The sequence below is a fragment of the Falco punctatus genome (genome assembly GCF_963210335.1).
Source record: "Falco punctatus genome assembly, chromosome: 2".
In the NCBI taxonomy this organism is placed as follows: Eukaryota; Metazoa; Chordata; class Aves; order Falconiformes; family Falconidae; genus Falco; species Falco punctatus.
The window spans coordinates 7,346,297-7,364,386 of NC_137581.1; the positions used below are offsets into that span (position 1 = coordinate 7,346,297).

Here is an 18,090-nt window from a genome sequence, read left to right on the forward strand (position 1 = left end):
AAAGGAATAAGCTTGTTTAGTTCCACAACTTGAATTCCTATCAGGCCTTATTTTTCAAAATATCAAGCCAAGCATAGCATAAACTTGAAGCTTTTGCAGTTAAAAACCCAAACCAATATTTTTAAAGCTTTCTTAGGAAGTGTTTGTAAACATTTTTTTACTGCAAACAGTCAGTATAATGTAACCTATATGAATATTGGAATTAAGAGGGGTAGCTTGAGAAAATTACAGGCAGGATTTTGTATAGAGGACCAAAACTTTTCAATTCAGGTTGCATTCAGAGTTCTTACAGGTTGTGTAACTGCTTCCTCTGGCTGAATGGCTGGGTTGTGGGGGTTAAGTGGTGGGGTTTTTATAAGTATACATATATATATATATATATATACACACACACACTGGTTTTTCTTGCAGGTTAGCTGCAGAGTGGTTTTGGTCTTATGAAAAATCTATTCTTTGAAGCTAAGTAAGCCACAAGAGGGCAAACTTCTCATGTTGACTTTGAGCGTTATCTATCACTGGGATAATTGACACTTTCCAAAATAGTTTATACACTCTTGCTGTGCTTGCACTTTGAGTCATATAAACTTTAAACTGATACCAATACACTTCGTAGTAAGTCAAGGTATTTCATTGGACCACTATCTGAAATCCTTTCTATTTTAAGAATAAAACTGCCAAACAAATCTTGCTTGCCAAATGTGTTACAGAAGTAAGAAGATTGCTGTTCAAGATGAAACTTTTCTAGATGAAGCTAGAAATAGTACTTGAACAACAAACATGGAAATAAAGTGCTTAGAGAATCATGTAGGTTGGAAAAGACCTGTCAGATTGAGCCCAACTGTTAAGCTAGCACTGGCAAGTCCACCACTAAACCATGTCCCAAAGTGCCATGTCTACATGCCTTTTAAGTATCTCCAGGGATGGAGACTCGGTCACTTCCCTGGGCAGCCTGTTCCAATGCTTGAAATTATGAAAACTGTGAAATTACTTAAAAGTCTAGAAGTTTGTCAAGAACCTGTAAATCTCTCTAAAAAAAACTGAAAAGCATTTGGTCTTCCAGATTTTGCTTGCTTTATTTACAGCAAAGGGCTGAGTGCCTTTACTTCAGTCTTTTTTTTGATGTAACCTACATTTATGCTAATGAAAATTATTCAGTAGCACATGTTATGTTAATCAGCATTATTTTTCCTCTGTCAAAATGTTATTGCAAGTGAATGATTGGTTTATTTTTGTAGGAGCTCTCTATACAGTGGTTTATAAGACAAAACTATTTTTTCTACTAAATTAAAATGTGGTGCCAATAATCTGAAATGTGTCTTTACAAGATGAAAATAGCATTCATTAGTTTTGTGAAACGTAATTTGGAATTGTGTGTAACTAAGGAGATATACTGTGTGATACTGTGTTAATGCTTTATATGGGTTCTTATGTTTGTTTAAAGTTTGATTTATAAGCAAAAACTTTTATATCACCTTATTTTCCTATTTAAGCTAAGTACCATTACAACTGTATGCTGAGCAAACATTGGTAAAATGCAATTAACTCTTACAAAATTGAAGTCAGTGAAACAATTGTGAGCACATAAAATGAGAATGTATTTGGGAGATTTTTTTCCAAAGCTTCCAGTTCCATATTCTGGCTTAAAATAAACAGTGTCTTTCAATCAGAGGCCTTCATGCAATATTTATGTGACTTTGATTTGTTCAGATTTTTACATAAAAAATAACTAGCTTCATTTGAAAATTCAGCTGACTTTTTGTAATAGTTTCCAGGTTTGAGATCAGTCTTAAAGCTTAAAAGTCGGATAAAAAGTTCTAGTACTGTTACCTCAGTTCCAGCTTATTGGTAATATAGTAAAAGCATTCAAATTTTTCCTTTCATCTAGCGTTTTATCCAGTATCTGGCGTCCAGAAACACATTGTTTAATTTGAGCAATTTCCTAGACAAAAGTGGATTGCAAGGTAAGGCATCTTTTTCATTGAAAGTTAGTAGTGTGCTGGGTGACAGTAAATGCAACTTGGTAACTCTAATGGACAGTGTAATTTAAGAAGTAATTTTTTTGTCTGTTTTACCTCACACTGCATTTCTTTAAAATGCAACTGTGGTATGGTAGAAGCTGCTGGAGGAATTTTTCATGTTTAATGGAAAGCTTACTTATAAATGCTTCTGACTTGTTATTCCTCTTAGTTTTGAAGAGATTTCTCCATTTGTATAGGTACATTTTGATTAGTAAGTTAAACTTCAAAAAATGCATCGTATGTACATCAGATACAGCGTCTCAGGGAAATAAGAGCTATGTCTAAAAAAACCCACCCCAAAATAACTTTTGGGAAATAGTTTGAAGACCATTCCATCCATCTTTGAGACTAATTCCATGGGCAAGTAAGCTTTTTCTCTGGAAGGGTATTTCAGTTGAAACATCTGAACTGAACCGTGATGCTGCAGTTCAGTGCAGTTCTGATCATACGTGTAGCTGTCGTAATTATTTTTTCCTCCTGAGGTTGTTTCTTACTTTCTGCGTTACTTCTTATGTAGCTTCTTCTAATTTTTGCCGCGAGTTTGCTGAAACAGGCACACAGGTTGGTTGCCTGGGAACAGAAACCTCCTCGGTGTTAACCAAGGATCTACCAAATTGCCTCATTTTATTGAGTCTTAATTTCCATAGTCTCAGTATAGATTATGAACAGATCTTTTTATTTTTCTGTATTCTTAGATTGACAGTTATCAAAATATTTCCTGTTGCCACTGTTTTAAAATAGAAGAAATTCTGTCATGTCTTAATGTTGTCTGCAATGCCTTTTTTTTTTGTACTCAGTTGCAATTGAGAGGATGTGTTGGGGAGTTGATGCAAACATCTTTGTGAATGCATCATGTAATTTTTTTGATAGTCATTTCTGTTATATTATGAAAGAACTTGCATACAAATGCTTTGTTTTGCTTTTGGAAGTAATTTCCTTAGAAATTAAATGTAAACTTCTGCGTAGTTCAGGTCTTCTAGTTATTTGCAGTATTTTCTAATTTACATGGTGAATTTGAAGTCCACAGTCTTTCATAATACATTGTATTTTTGCCTGATTCTTGATATTTAATGAAGCTGTGTTGTGTTAATATCTTGCAGTTTATTTAGAGTAAGGTTCTTGAATTGACTGGGTAAGTAACAAGCTTCTGAAACTTGTTTTTTAGGTTATGACATGTCAACGTTCATCAGACGGTATAGTAGGTATCTGAATGAAAAGGCAGTTTCCTATAGGCAAGTGGCTTTTGACTTCACAAAAGTAAAAAGAGGGTAAGGACTGGATTTTGTTTTGCTTACCTTAAGGTTTTGTCTTATGTCCTGTAATTCAAGTGGAAAATGCCAATGTTGGCTCTAGCACAGTACAGACATCTGCTTTTTTCAGTTGAGTATCTCCTGTGACACAGAAAGGCTCAAGTGCCCAGTTATGTGGATTGCAAAAATATTTCACTTCAGTTGTTGTAATTTTGCTTCTTTAAACATTAACAGTTTAATATAAAGAAATGAAAAATGGTACATATCAGAGTATATGTAAAAAAAAAAGTTTGGACAAATCTTCCATGACACATCACAAAGTTACTTTGTCTTGCACGTAATATAGGGGACTTATGTTTCTAGCTCTGGAATATTTAAATGACAGGTGTTTTGTGAAACACCTTGCAGTCCTTCTGGGTGTTTCTCTATTCTTGTTTCAAAATATCTGTATGAAGTTTATTACCTTTGTAAATGTAGTGCAATTCATACTTTTAAACAGAACGTTGCGGAAGATGGTATTCTCAGTTTATCTACAGGAATTAAATTTTTCCCTGGAAAGTGAGCTCCTTTAAGAGAAATGAGTTGTTTGAGACTAGGTGTCTGTTTACATATAAAATAACAGAGTGCAGAGCACCAGTAGTTGAGCAAATTAAATGTTATAGTGGATGATAGAATTAATTGGAGATTTCCTTCATTGGGAAGGCTGGAGAGTATGCACTGGTCACAGTTGAAAGTCTTTCCCTCTTTGTCCATTATCTCTCAATGCTGTGCTTTTTAAAGTTTAAAAACCTAATTTTAGTTTTACATTTGGGCATTCTTTCTCATCCATCCATGGGTTAACTTCTGTTGAAGCTAAAAACTTAATTCTTAACCCACAAAAATCTCAAAGCTGTTAAATAACTGCAGTAGTAGGCTGTCTGATGATGCCTTGTGTTAATGTTAAAGGCATTCGGAATTGGCCTGGGAGCACAGTCCAAATACCTTATGCCTCCTTGCTAATAGCATAGTCTGATTGGTTTTGAAGTGTGATAATAAAGTAAAAGCAGGGGGAATGCTTGGGCCTCTTTTGCTCTTTCTGCCTTTAGAGATGGTTGGAGTCCCAACAGCACAGAACCCTTTTGCCTTTTCAAGGTGTAGGATGTGTGTGTGGTCAGGTATCTGCAGATACACTAGGGAGATACGCAGTTGTTCTATAATCAGAAGTTTTAGGCCTAATGAGGTGAATTATTTAGCCTATAGCATGTGCCTAGAGGTCCTTCTGTGAGCCAACAGGGCTAACTGTTCTGGTGGCAGCAATCGATCTACCTTTTCCACACCTTGGGTTTTTTTTTTCAGGGCCCATGCCCTGCCACATCAAGCTCATTGCAGTTGCTCTTTGCTGTTAGGAGGGAGTGTACAGCACAAATAGAAAGCTGGAAGCAGCACGCTTTCCATTGCTTTCCAGTCTGGAGAAGAGCCACAGCCTTTTCTGTGCAGATGCACTGCAAGATCTGCACTTGCAGGAAACATTTGGTTTGCTGTGTGCATGCTGATGAACTGCAAGGCTGTCCAATTTGTCTTGCAGAAAGCAGTTGTTTCTTGTTACTGAGGTGATTTAGTCTTTTTCTCCGTTGTTGCTTTTCTTGGATAGTTTTGGTATTAATTTGATGAAGTTTTCTCAAATACACAGGCAATCTTAGTCTATTCAATCTGAACGATTAATAAACAACCAAATATTGGTAGTCAGCCATTAAAAGGAATTGTCATGTAGTCTCTATAATCTTTCTGGAAAAACTTGAAAAACATATTGCCATATTTGTTTGTTCTTTCTTACTGCTTTTAGTTGAAAAGAAAATCATCCAAACTGACACAAAATAATAATCAGGTGATTGGAAAGAGTGTAGGTGAAAATTCGCTTCATAAATAACCTTCAGAGCATTTTTTTTGGTTGCCTGATGCATCATAGCTCTGCTGTGTTTCTGAGCATTATCAGTTTCATTTCCTCTGAATGAAAACTCAGATTCATATTTTGGCCAAATAAAAGTCATTGCTTGGGTACACTGTGGTTATTAGAGTTGTATTGGCTAGCCAGCATTCCTAAACACCAAAATGCCTGCTCTGAATGGCAATGATTTAAATGCTTACTTTGACCTACTTCAATTTTCTACATTATGTTTCTTACTATCAGTTGCCTTCAATTCAGGTGAGGAATTTTCTTTTGTTTTGCATAACAGGGCTGATGGAGTGATGAGAACAATGAGCACGGAAAAACTCCTAAAAACTGTACCAATTATACAAAATCAAATGGATGCACTTCTTGACTTCAATGTAAGTTTAGTAGCATGTATGTTAGACACGTACTATTGGCTTTGTCGGACAAACCTGCACAGGCTTGTAAAATAGGTTGAGATTAAAGGTTTTGAACTTGGTTCTGTGTTATCTGCACAGCTTAACACAAATAGTGTTGTTCATTGGTATACCCCCAAGAAATCAGAAAAAAGAAATATGATGCTCACTGGAGAGAATGCTTTGTGCTGAATTAGTGGTGTTTGTTATGTACACTGTGTAAGAATTGTTTGTTCACTTAAAAGTAGTTTATTTCTGCCCTTTGTCTTCTAGTTACGTTAATGTTAGTTCAGAAAAATGTCTGCCAAAATGATGTGATCTAATTGTGTGCTGCGAGATCCTGTGTTGATTTGCTGTACTGCTACTTTCCACTAATAGCCAGTGAGATGACTGGAAAGCATGCCTTGGGATAGACTACTGGAGTTCAGCTAGAAGTTTTCCAATGAGGAATCAATTCAGTGAAATTAACTTTTTTTTTCTGATCTTCCTAGGTCAATAGCAATGAACTTACAAATGGTGTAATTAATGCTGCCTTCATGCTGCTCTTCAAAGATGCCATTAGACTGTTTGCGGCATATAACGAAGGGATTATTAACCTCTTGGGTAAATATAACTGCTTTCTGCAATGTTAAACTTTGGGGAGGGAACTCAGTAAACAGTTGCAAAGAGCTGAAATAGTTGAAATAGTCAAAATAGTCTTACTGTAAAACCTGAAAATATTGCTGTTATTTCAGATTCAGATTTATTTCCAAGGTTTTTCTGGCCAATTGCATTTTCCATTGCATTGTTTACAGGTATGAAAGCAAAGCCCATTCAGGATTTTCTTCACTTAACTTTTTTTTCTTGCATTGGTGCTTTGTGGTTTGGGTGTGGGGTTTTTTTGTCTTATTGAACTGTATGGCAAATGTGAATTATGGTATTTGTTTCTTTAAGAAACAAGATCAGACTTTGTTTCTTTTAAAGTGGAATAAGTTATGTTCAGTTAAAAATTTGTAGTCACAGTATCTGTGATTGCTTGGCTATTGAAACTTTAATGTTGCTTGGTTTTATAGATTGGTTAGCTTATGTTTCTAGAACATATCTTACATTTTAAGGGTAATTACAAATTCAGGGTTCAGGCCCTTTCACTTGCACACACTGGATACGCAGGAGAACATAAATTTGGAAAATAATTAACTTGAAAGTAATCTGATTTGCTTGACTTGGTTGCATGCTGTGATTGGATCAAGCTACCTGATTACTGTTATTACCCAGTGCTTGCAAAACAGAAGGCAAAATCCAGAACTGGTAAAGGACAGTCTGAAGTCAGTCTTTTTCAGTCTGAAGCCCCCATCTGCTTCTTTTCACTCACTAAGAATTAGCATGTGGGTGCCTTTGCTCATGTTTTGAGTGAAGCTTAGTATAGAAACAGGCCTTGAAAGTGCTGTTTCAAGAAGGGGGATGGGACCCTCTTGCTTTTAGCATGGGTGTTTTGTAATCAATTGCACTTCATTGTAGACTGCACTGCAACAAGAGGCATCAGTCTGGCAGAGTATCAAAATCCTGTGTGACATAGAATAGAGTAGATGCTTGACAGCCAGATAGTAAAATTGCCTTCCCTCCCTGCCCCTGCCAAGAAGATAAATTTACATTTTTCCGGGTGGCCTATTCTTAAACTTGATTGCCCTCTTCAGGGTGGTTATGCTTTTGTGAGATCTAGTACCTGCAAGGTAAGGTGCAGTTGCATGCATATGATCATTAGCTCCTGTTCCAAGAAGCTTTTGTTGTTTGGTGCAAGTCAGGCATATTGACTTCTGCAGTAAAGGTAATGAAACAGTTCTGCAGGCATTTTCCATTTGTCTTGGTTTACATGCTTTTACTTTGCATATCCTTTGCAGAATGCTTGATTTCTTACTTAATGTGAGTATTCTTACTGTTCATAGAAAAGTACTTCGATATGAAAAAGAACCAGTGCAAAGAAGGCCTCGATATATATAAGAAGTTCCTCACTAGAATGACACGGATCTCGGAGTTCCTTAAAGTTGCAGAGGTAAACTTCAGTTAGCCAAACTATGCGCTTTATTTAAAGCCACTTATAAAGTACTTGTTTTCTCATAAAGCAGGTAAGTGTTCCTTCCAGCCTAACTGCGGTTCAGTCAAGGGTCATCTTCTCAGTCTTGACCCTGGTGATTAGTTCATTTCATGACTGTATTGAAAAACCTGCTGCAGAATGTTTGTTTTATCTTTTACTGAAGGAGGGTGTATAAATATGCATTTTAAAATTTCTTTATTTTGAATTGTATATGTTTTTATATAATAATATAGAATATATTTTTATATTTTATATAAAACTTCTTGGTTACATAATAATTTTGAGCTTTCTTTGAAGAATAGCCTTGCTTTAAACAAATAAAGTAACTTCAAGGTCATCTGCTGTTTTATATGATTCTAGCTGTATTCTAGTTTGACATCCACAATTCTGCCATAAGTTTTAGATGAAATAACAGCTTCACAAGTAAGAAATTGAGACAAGTAGATGAATGTGATTTCTTTTTTTTAAGATGTTTTGGCTATAGGTGTCTTCATAGATGAAAAAGTAGTTACCTCGTAAAATATTTTTTGTTTTATTTAAAATATATTTAGTCTGTTGCATTCTTGTTTGTAGAGCATTGCTGACTTGATATTCTAGTATTATGGAATTCCTCAGTTGAGATGTGTTCCTGTTCTGGTTTTGCCTTCCTTCATTATTCATACCTCTCTTAACAAAGAAGTTTTAAAGCTTGTCTCACTGTCTGTTCTCTGTTGGAGGTACTACCTTCAGGTATCTTCAGTGGATAAGACTATCAACTGAAGTGGAAAGTATTAATCTTTCTGTTGTAACTATATCTATCCTGCTGCAGGATATCTTACGTTTAATCTGCATTTTAGAAAACTTCTTTACAGAACTTTGAAGGTGCTTTGTTTTAGCAAATACATGCTTTATATCGGTAGGTCTGAGAACTTGGCGCGTAAATTGTGGGATAGGCAAACTGCTCTGGTCTTAAGATTCTGAAACACTTGATTCTTGCTCTGTTCTATTTATGAGGTTGTATCTGTTAAAATATCTCTGTAACACACCTACGTCAAATGTATATACATTTAACAGAAGAACGTATTAAACCCAGCCATTATAGAGTCAGACTGTTAAGATTTAAAATGTGAATGGACAGGTTTGTGCTTTTTACATGACTTCGTCTTAATGTTGTTTGCTTTTTGAGCATCTCTGCCTTTAACAAAAGCAAACAGGTTCTAAAAGCTCATTTGTTTTATTACAGCAAGTTGGAATTGACAGAGGAGACATACCAGATCTCTCACAGGTAGATAAACCTATTATGCGTCTGCCAGTTACGTGTCTGTTTTGGGGCTGCATAATCAGAAAAACTTGGCATTATGGCATTCGCTTATGCTTTCTTGTGTACACTGTCACCAAGTTTTTTCCAAGCTTGTGATTAAATCCAGCCTCTGTTAGAACCTGGCTTCTATATTCAGTGATCCTATTGTAAAAAATCATAGATAATTTCTGTCATACTCCTGAGTGTTAAGACAACATTATTTCTATCATCCTTGAAGATGCAATTAATACCTGTGAGTTCATTTTAAGAAGCTGTGTTTTTTAGCAAGCTTACTTCTGGCTACATGCCCATTAAATCATTGTGAAGGCTTGCAGAGCATGTGCGTAGAAATGATTTCAGGTACAATCTCCTCCTTAGTCTCTCTTGAAATACTGACTGCTTCTGATTGTCTGCTTGCTGTTTCCTAGCTGTTAATTTTAACATCTCTTGGCATATTTCAGTACTTACTGGTGAGTCGTCATGACAGAGTAATGTAGTGAGGAGAGTATATCACCTGATATTTTAAGTAATTAAATACATACAGGAGGCCAAGATGCTGTATAAATATTCTGAGCTGTTGTACCAGTTGCCCTTACAGTTGCATTTTCTGAAAGTCTTTTAACTACTGATTTGCTTTCCCTTACATTCTTCAAATCTGATCCTGAATGTTTCTTTTTGCAGGCACCGAGTAGCCTTCTTGATGCTTTGGAACAACATTTAGCTTCTCTAGAAGGGAAGAAAATCAAAGATTCCACAGCTGCAAGCAGGTGCTTATGCCCTTGTCCTTTTAAAGAATTGTTGAATTGAATGTTAAATCCATTATTTTTGACTACGTTATGAACTGTAGTTTGTGTAGGCTATGTTGAAGACGTATTGACAAGTTATCATGTGTCTTTTGCTGAGTACTTAAGACAGCTTCTTCCAGGTCAACAGAACTAGAATCTAAGGAGCTGCAAGCACTTGCTGTAGAATCCCTTGTAACATCTAATCTTGAAGTTCTGAAGAGAAACTAAGTTTTTTCACTTACTGCCTGCAGATGTTAATTTTATGTTAACAATTAGATTTATATAAGGTATGCGACATTTATTAATATCCTTAAACTTTTATATCTCAACGTTAATCCCTTTTTGTCAAAAGTAAGGAAATGCGTCCAGAAGTCCTTATGTTTAATCCCCAATTACTTTAAGAATGAATTCTTAAAGCCATATTGTATATGATAAAAGGCATTCACTGGTTTTTGAGTGCTTGCTAAAACACAAAGTGCAATCCAGAGAAGTCCTGTAGGCAACTAACTTGTTTAAATTTGAAGAAGCTTAATACTGGGGGGAAGACTTTCAAAATTAAGTAGTGTTTCTTTATTGCATGTTCAAAAAATAAGGCAGTAATATTTTGGTTTTTTTTATGGTAGTGACAATATCAGGGCTTAGCACCATTTCATTAGCTGCTTTTCAGAATATTTGCTTTCTTTTGTAGGTTTACTTCAGTTTCTAAAGTGTTTGTTTTAAATCTTCTTGCATACTCAAATGTGATGATAAATTGCAAACTTTTCCTCTGGGATATGCTAGGTGCATTGATAGTTTCTTAACTAAACCTGTGAAGTTAGCAGCAGTTTTAATAGGAGCCCAGATTGTCGGAGATTCCCATGTGTCTACAAATAATGCCATTTTAAGCAAAGAAGAAAAGAGCAAAGACTTCAAACATGAATTCTGTGATGCAGTTCGGAAGCAAAACATTTAAGGGGGGAAAATCCAAAATCCAGTGTATCGGAGTAAATAGCGTGATTTCTAGGCATTTTCATTTTGCAGTTCATGTGGTGTGTCTTGTTAAAACTTACCACTTTGTATTGTACAGTGTAAGATACAGCCAATGTTACGAAGAGTTCAGGAGGAGACTGGGTGGATACAAGCAAAGTGTTCTTTAGATGTTTCTATCACGTGTCACCTATTAACAGCCAGCTTTTCTCCTGTTGATTACTTTAGGGCTACCACCCTTTCCAATGCAGTCTCTTCCCTTGCAAGCACTGGCTTGTCCCTCACAAAAGTTGATGAAAGGGAAAAGCAAGCTGCGTTAGAGGAAGAACAGGCTCGCTTAAAAGCTTTAAAGGTAGGCATACAGAATTTTAAACTGAAAACACTTTTTCTATGTTCTTATTAATAGGTTATTAGGATTCTTAAAGGAGCAAAGGGGAAAAAAGTTAATAATACTGAATATGTACTGTTGGAACAGTGCTGGAAGTAGAATCTTATGTACTTATACCATACAATTTGTGGAGGGTTTGTTAAAATAATTTCTGAAGCATTTGTGGCACCAGTGACTCTTGTAGCTGAATGTAGAGTGTGGAATAAATAAAAAACATTCTTGAGTTCCGCTTTATTTATCTCCAAAGTCATATACAAAAATGCTGTTTCTGGATTTCTTATGCCAGCTCACTTTCCCAACAGGAACAACGTCTAAAAGAACTTGCAAAGAAAACTCATACCTCTTTAACAACCGCAGCTTCTCCTGTGTCAACTGCAGCAGGAAGCATCATGACTACACCAGCCATTGATATTTTTTCTACCCCTAGCTCTTCAAACAGGTATGCTTCATGGTGTTGCTTCACTGTGAGATGCATAGCAGCTAGGATTTCCTCTTAATTTCTGTTGTGGAGTGTACAATGCAGAAGGTTGGGTATAGAGTACACTAGTGATGTGATAAGAAATGATGTTTTGGGTAAAGTTGATGGGGAAAATAACCTGTTACCATAAATAACGTGTTTTCATTGTCCATTTGCAAAATAGTTTCTGAAACGCACCAGCTGCTGACAGCCCATGTAGCTTTTCTTAGTCAGTGAGCGAGTTAGTTGTAAACGACACATGCTTTGTCTCCAAAGAACCGTACAAGTTAATTTGGGAAAAGTGAAAAATTTAGTTTGGGAGATCATAAAGATAAAACTGAATTTGATGTTGCATTTATAGATCTTTAAAAGTAGAGTGGTAACAAAGTTCTTGATGGATTTTCAGAAAAAGGAAAGCCTGAAACAGGGTTTGAAAGAAGAGGCAGGTTTTGCAGTCTTGAGTTGTATGTGGAACATCTCTGTCTGCAGGGACTTGCAAAGATAGTGCAAGAGTACTTCCTGCACACTAATATTGATCTTTGACTAGCAGGAGCTGTTGGTATGAGTAAATGTGTGATCTTCATTCTGTAAAATAACCTGTCAAATCAAGCAGTAGCAGAAGGTACAGTGCTTTTGTCAGTATAGAAGGAAATAGCCCTCTGAAAGCATATTTTTGCTTTGAGTGTGATTCTAAACATAAAGGATTGCTTAGTAGTTAAAACTCACATAAGAATGTACTTGTCTTTTAAAGAAGTCAGCACTTTGACAGCCACCTTTCCCCATTAGAAAGATACTGTAGGAAATTACTTGACACTAAATATGTAGAAAATAGTTGAATCATGTATTGGGAGCTAGAGAATCTGTCAGTGTTAGTAACTGAAAGATTTTCTTGAAAAAAGATTTTATTTTAAATTGCTTGTTAGAAGTCAGAATATATGAAATGGATGTATGCTTTGAACTAGTAACTTGGATATCTGATCTTGCTTGTTATGAGGTTTGAAACATAGAAGCATCTGATAAAGCTTCTTTAAACAGCCAGAAATGCTACATAGTGAAGACAAGAGCATTTTCTTCTAGAAAAACAAATGCTAGTTTTTCATCATGTTTAAATTCAGTTGCTGGCAGCATGACTGCTGTGAGCAAAGAACAGATTTTACAGCAGTAGCTGCTATGAAAGGGATATGTTGGGTCATCAGATCAGTTGCTTGCTATTAGATGCAAAGTCTCTGATTAATCCTTATCACTAACTTGAGCAAGCTTTACCTTGAAAATCATCTTGTTTCTGCTGCTCACCTTACAGGGCTGTGCCACACAGTGCTGCTTTTTAACAGGAGCAGTAGTGGCAAAATGTGATTTCAGTCACTGTTGAAACAAAATAGTAAAAACTGAATGATACAAGTGATTGGGTCAGCAAGTGAATACACAGAGATCTAGGATGTTCCTACTTGCCTTTAAACTCGTGCCAGTCCTATTTGAAAAGATGCTGGGTGCCACAGTGACTTAGCTTCTGTCCGTGGTAACAGCTGTACATGCAAATTTTGGTTCATTTTGTGTGCTAAAAAGTTCTGGGTGAACCCAGTACTCCATTTATTATCATTATTCAAGACTAATTTAAAGTATGAAACATGCAAGAGGTTGAATTTTACTGTTCCTGTTAGACTTGTATGTTAAACTGCTGCAATAATTTCGAGACTTCACTCTATTTTCATGTGATGGTCTTAGATCTCAGTTTGGTTTTGAATAGTCTAAAATGTGCATTTAAATAAATTTTCACATGACTGATGTGTGAGCAGGTGTTTCAAGGCTTCTTATATTTTGCTTTCCCCAAAGTTCTTTAATAGCTCATTTTTCAGTGGTGGTTGACACAGTGGAAAGATATGAATTGTGGAATTTAGATGTAACATTTTGGTGGTGTAGCCCACTAGAGTTCATTCTGTCAGTCTGCTTTTGTCATACTGCGGGACTTTCGTGTGGTTATTTTAAAAGTTGAAGACTGCTGAACATAAAATGCTTTATCCCTGGTGTTGGGCTGTGAGGAAGATGAGAAGACTGGTTGTCTTTCCATCTTAGCTTTGACTAAAGTCACTTGGCATAACACAGAATTTAGTTTGCTTAATTAACACTTTTCTGCAGAACTGAAAATGTGAAGTTCACCAGACTTTCTAATTTTGGCATCGTTCTGTTTTGTAATGACTAATTAGTAACAAAGCTTTCCTTATTTTTGACAGTCACTAGTGTTTTCCTTGCATTGTAAACTGTAATGAAGTTCAAACAGTTGTATTAATTTATCTTTGTAGCACTTCAAAGCTGCCAAATGATCTGCTTGATTTGCAGCCAACTTTTCATCCATCTGTACATCCTATATCTGCTGCTCCACAAGTAGGAAGTACCTGGGGAGGTAAGAATTCTGATTGGGATTAAGGTTCTAATTGCTATGGCCATGTTCCTGTAAATGTTTCCCCTAGTCTGTGGGCTATTTCTTCCTTAAGACATCTTGCAAAGACAAGCTACAAGGGATGCGGATGAATGATGGGAGCAGAAAAAGTCAAAGCTAGGTATGAATTAAAGTAATGTAGCAGCATGTGGGGATTACAGAGAATTTCAAGATGAGAGTCCTTAGTAGCAAAGTTACTTTATTAATTATTGACCAGCCCTGTCAGACCAGCCTTATATCTGTTGTCTTCAAAAGTATGTGAGAAGTTGGTTCTGTCAAGATGTCTGCCAGAAAGCCCATGTTACACACATGGGAACTTGCACACAGAATTTTAATACACATTTTAAATTGTCTGATGTTAAATCAAATAACGGTTGATGATAACCATTGCAGGTGATAATAGAGCAGAACTCGGATGAGGCCTGAAAGGAGGTATTTGTGATAGGCGTGCATAGAAGGAAAGAAAATAAGTTACGGAGTTGGTAACCAGAGTTAGTTACTGAAAATACAGTAAGGCATCTCTTTACAGAGTCTCTGCTGGGTTTCAATTAACTACAAAGGCAAATTAGCAAAAAGCTATGGTTGGATCTCTAAGTGAAGAGACAAAATTTATAAGGAACTTCCCCCCCCCCCTCTTATTTTCTCCCCCTTCCCTCCAAAACTTATTTCAGAACACCCAAATTATCATTCTGCCCAGTTGCTAGGGTGGACTTAATGAGTTATACTATTTTATTGATATAGGGAAGTCCTTAAACCAAGGAGGCAAGCAAGAGCGTTCTAGGAAGTCATGAATGTTACTTAAATATTAGTTTGAGTGTTAGAGCTTTTAGTCATTTGCTTGAAGCCATTTTTCTCTTTGCTGCTTTGCAATGTTTCAGAATGCTTCTGGTATAGGTAACGTTGCCTGCTTACACCATAAGTTATACTGGTGGAAGACTGAAAATCTCTTACAAAGATGTTTCTTTTTACTTTTCTGCATAAGTGGCATGTAATAAGAGTAAACTCCTGAACTATGTGGCTATTTCCAGGTTATTTTTTTAAACGTAAATCAGATGCTTGTAAAAATGCTTTCTTTTATGATGTGAAAAATTGGGGGTTGTTACTTCAGAAAGTTTCATAGGTGTCAGAAGAATCCTGTTTTGAAATTTTACTATTTTTTTGAGCTATAGCTTTTCCTATATATCTTCATAATAAGCAGTGTTTGTATTCTACTTTTTTATTTACTTTTTGCTGCTGTACTTTGTTTTGTGTACCTTCTCACATTTGTTTGCAGAGAAATAATACGCAATTCTGAGTGATGGAGGCAATACTAATATATGTGGTAGTGTCATAAATATAGTTGTTTACTTGTCCTTTAGTTTCGAGCAGTGCATCTTTTGAGAAAGATGCAGTGAGGAGCTTATGGAGTTATGCATACAGATTTCAATGTTAAATAGGCTTAGAGTTTAGAAATGGAGGAAAGTGTTTTGACTCATCTTGTTTGCTTTCTGGAAAACATCTTCTGTTTCAGCTTGTCCTATTTGTTTCATGGCTGAGAGATAAAAGGGGAAATTATCTTCCTCTCGAAGGTCACATCACAGTCTAGCATTTCTTTATTAACCTGAAAATTGAGCCTGATGAAAGTCTGTGTTTGTTCAGTGTTGTTACTCCTGGTAAGAGTCTTCAGTAACAGTCATTGATGTATGTTTACTATTGACATATTTCTAAATACTTCTAAGATTTAATTAACTGTGAAGATGTCAGATTGTGCTAAAATTTTGGGCTGAAATTCTGAGATCACCATTTTTTGTTACTTTTCATAAAAAAAAAAAAAAAGAATCTCTTCAGCTTTACAGACATGAACACTTACTTCACAGAGGTGAGGTAGATAAGAAGTGCTTTCCACATTTTACAGATGGGGAAATCTGAGCAATTAACTGACTTGTCTGAAGTCATACGGCAAGTCAGTGGCAGAGCCAAGAATGGAACCTGAACTATTTCCAGTCCTGTGCTCTAACCACTGCACAGCATCCCTCCCTTAGGTAATTTTCTGACATGATGATGTTTTTATTTGGTGTATATGGTGACTTTGAGAAGAGTATCAGACCAGCTACAAGCTGCAATGGACTAAAATCAGTTTACTGTTAAAAATTTTATGCAGCAGCTCTTAGGTGTATAATAAAAGGATAAATTGTTACAAAAGCATCATATTTGGGTTGCTGCCTTTTGTCTTGTGCTTCCAAAAATGTTAAAGCTAACAGAGTTAACAACTCCCAGAGAATGGGTTCTATAATTTAATTCTGGGTTCAGGTTATTTTTTTTTCAAACAGTAAGATGCCACTGAAAAACCTTTGTCATTGTTCTCTCAGGTAAAATACTTCTAGTTGGGTTAAGTTAAAGGTACAATTTTGCAAAATTCAAGTTACTCTTTTTAAATGCACCTGGATCATTAACCCTTAATGATAGCCTGAAGGTGCAGAGTGATTCCATTGACACAAACAGGTGCCGTGTGTATTCAAGGATGAAATTGGGCTTTAGAAACAGAGGTGTTGCTGTCAGGAGAGACAGCAATTTTTAGAGTTCTGAATATGCAAGGCTATAAATTACCCAAACCCAATTAATTTTCAGTTACCTTTGTCACTAGTATTGGCAAGTTTTGAGACTTGGACAAGGTTGAACACACTGGCTAGAATTAGAATGAGGCAGACAAGGGAAAAGTCTGACAAAAGATTATCAAGATCTTATCAGAAATGTAATCTACAGTTGAATTGCATTGTCTTACTAGTCAAAACACATGAAACTCCATGTACAACCTTGGGATTTGGGAACAGAAAGTCTGTAGTAATTTTCCTGTTGAGTGCATGTGTAAAGTCATTCCAGAGGACAGTAGTTTCAACCAAATACGGTTAATAACTTTGTCCTTGTTAGCTTTATTGTTTTTCTGAGCTGTTTATTGAGATTGTTCGGAGACCGTTCCAGCTGTGTCTGGTATATGTGCCAGCTATCAATCTGTACCTAAACTTCAGAAGCAAAGCAACTATATCGGTGTGGAAATAATCATTCTGACCTGTCGGTTTGGATTTTTTCCAATTACAAGGAGACCAAATAGAATCAGAAGAATGTGAAGCAGCAGCATAAAAAGCAAGCAGGAGCTGACTAAAGGATAATCTGACCTGGTTTATTGTCAGGTCTCATTGTTCTACAGCTTCTAGGATAGCATTTGAAGCAGACAACAGTTTTAAGCAGTACCTGAAAGCAAGGACTCTGTTCAGGTGGCTGGCTGATTGGCATGTCCACAAGTGCATTAGGTGGTAATATTTCTATCTAAAACATATATAAGACAATACAAAGTGTTGTATTGCTGATATATATTACAAATACTATATTAGTTTATTCTGTTTATTCGGTGTTGGACACTCATTTTGCTGACTGAATGATTTGGAAAAAGGCCTTTTAAGGTGCTTTGCTCAGTCTTGCAACATAGCCAAGCAATTTGGGAGAGAAGTCGGGTCTTACTGAAGATACCTTGAGTTTACAGCAAGTCAAGGCATGTATTACGCTGCAAAGAATAATGCAGTTACTGTAAAATTTCATTTTCTTTTGGACTTGCATATAACTGAAATCTACATGTTATCAAGCTGTGTGGGATTTATAGCTAAGAATCAGGTGGTCAGATTCAGGGGGAGAGAATAATTTGCACTTTCAAGCTGCTGCGCACATCATGGTAGTATTTACAAGAGTTGTGGATAAATCATTAATCTAACCAGATTTAAAAAAGAAAACTGTCCAGAAACTGAAATACTTAAAAAAACCCAAACAAACAAACAAAACCTCTCCTATAATTATTATTCAGACTTTTCTCTGTAATGGTTTTGCCTAGAAAAGCAAGTTGCAGTTCTAGGTGCTGTGATAAAACAAGTAGGGCTAGATGCAACTCTCGCTTATTTCACTAGCAAGTTCTTGAGTTTTCCATCAAGGATGCTTTGAAGCCAGACAGCTAAACCACAGCTCCTTCTGTCAGCAAGTATTGTAGCTGCCTTTCCTATCCTGTTTATCTGTTGGATCCTGGAGTACAGGAGTATTCTAGCTTGGCAATAGTATCCGTCTTCAGGAAACCTTGAAACTCTCCTGTGTGCCT

At 36.2% G+C, this 18,090-nt stretch overlaps 1 protein-coding gene across 10 annotated transcripts in view; it reads left to right on the plus strand.

Moving 5' to 3' along the window:
* The window catches only part of PICALM (phosphatidylinositol binding clathrin assembly protein), a 71,196-nt gene that overhangs the window by 30,553 nt on the left and 22,553 nt on the right, over positions 1–18,090 (plus strand). For all 10 annotated transcript variants that reach the window (XM_080375863.1, XM_080375864.1, XM_080375865.1 and 7 more), the window contains exons 3-12: positions 1,886–1,961; positions 3,184–3,286; positions 5,482–5,575; positions 6,085–6,196; positions 7,516–7,622; positions 8,887–8,928; positions 9,625–9,710; positions 10,923–11,046; positions 11,385–11,521; positions 13,837–13,937. In XM_080375863.1, coding sequence (XP_080231989.1) covers positions 1,886–1,961; positions 3,184–3,286; positions 5,482–5,575; positions 6,085–6,196; positions 7,516–7,622; positions 8,887–8,928; positions 9,625–9,710; positions 10,923–11,046; positions 11,385–11,521; positions 13,837–13,937 — 982 coding nt within the window. The remainder of the gene's footprint in view (positions 1–1,885; positions 1,962–3,183; positions 3,287–5,481; positions 5,576–6,084; positions 6,197–7,515; positions 7,623–8,886; positions 8,929–9,624; positions 9,711–10,922; positions 11,047–11,384; positions 11,522–13,836; positions 13,938–18,090) is intronic.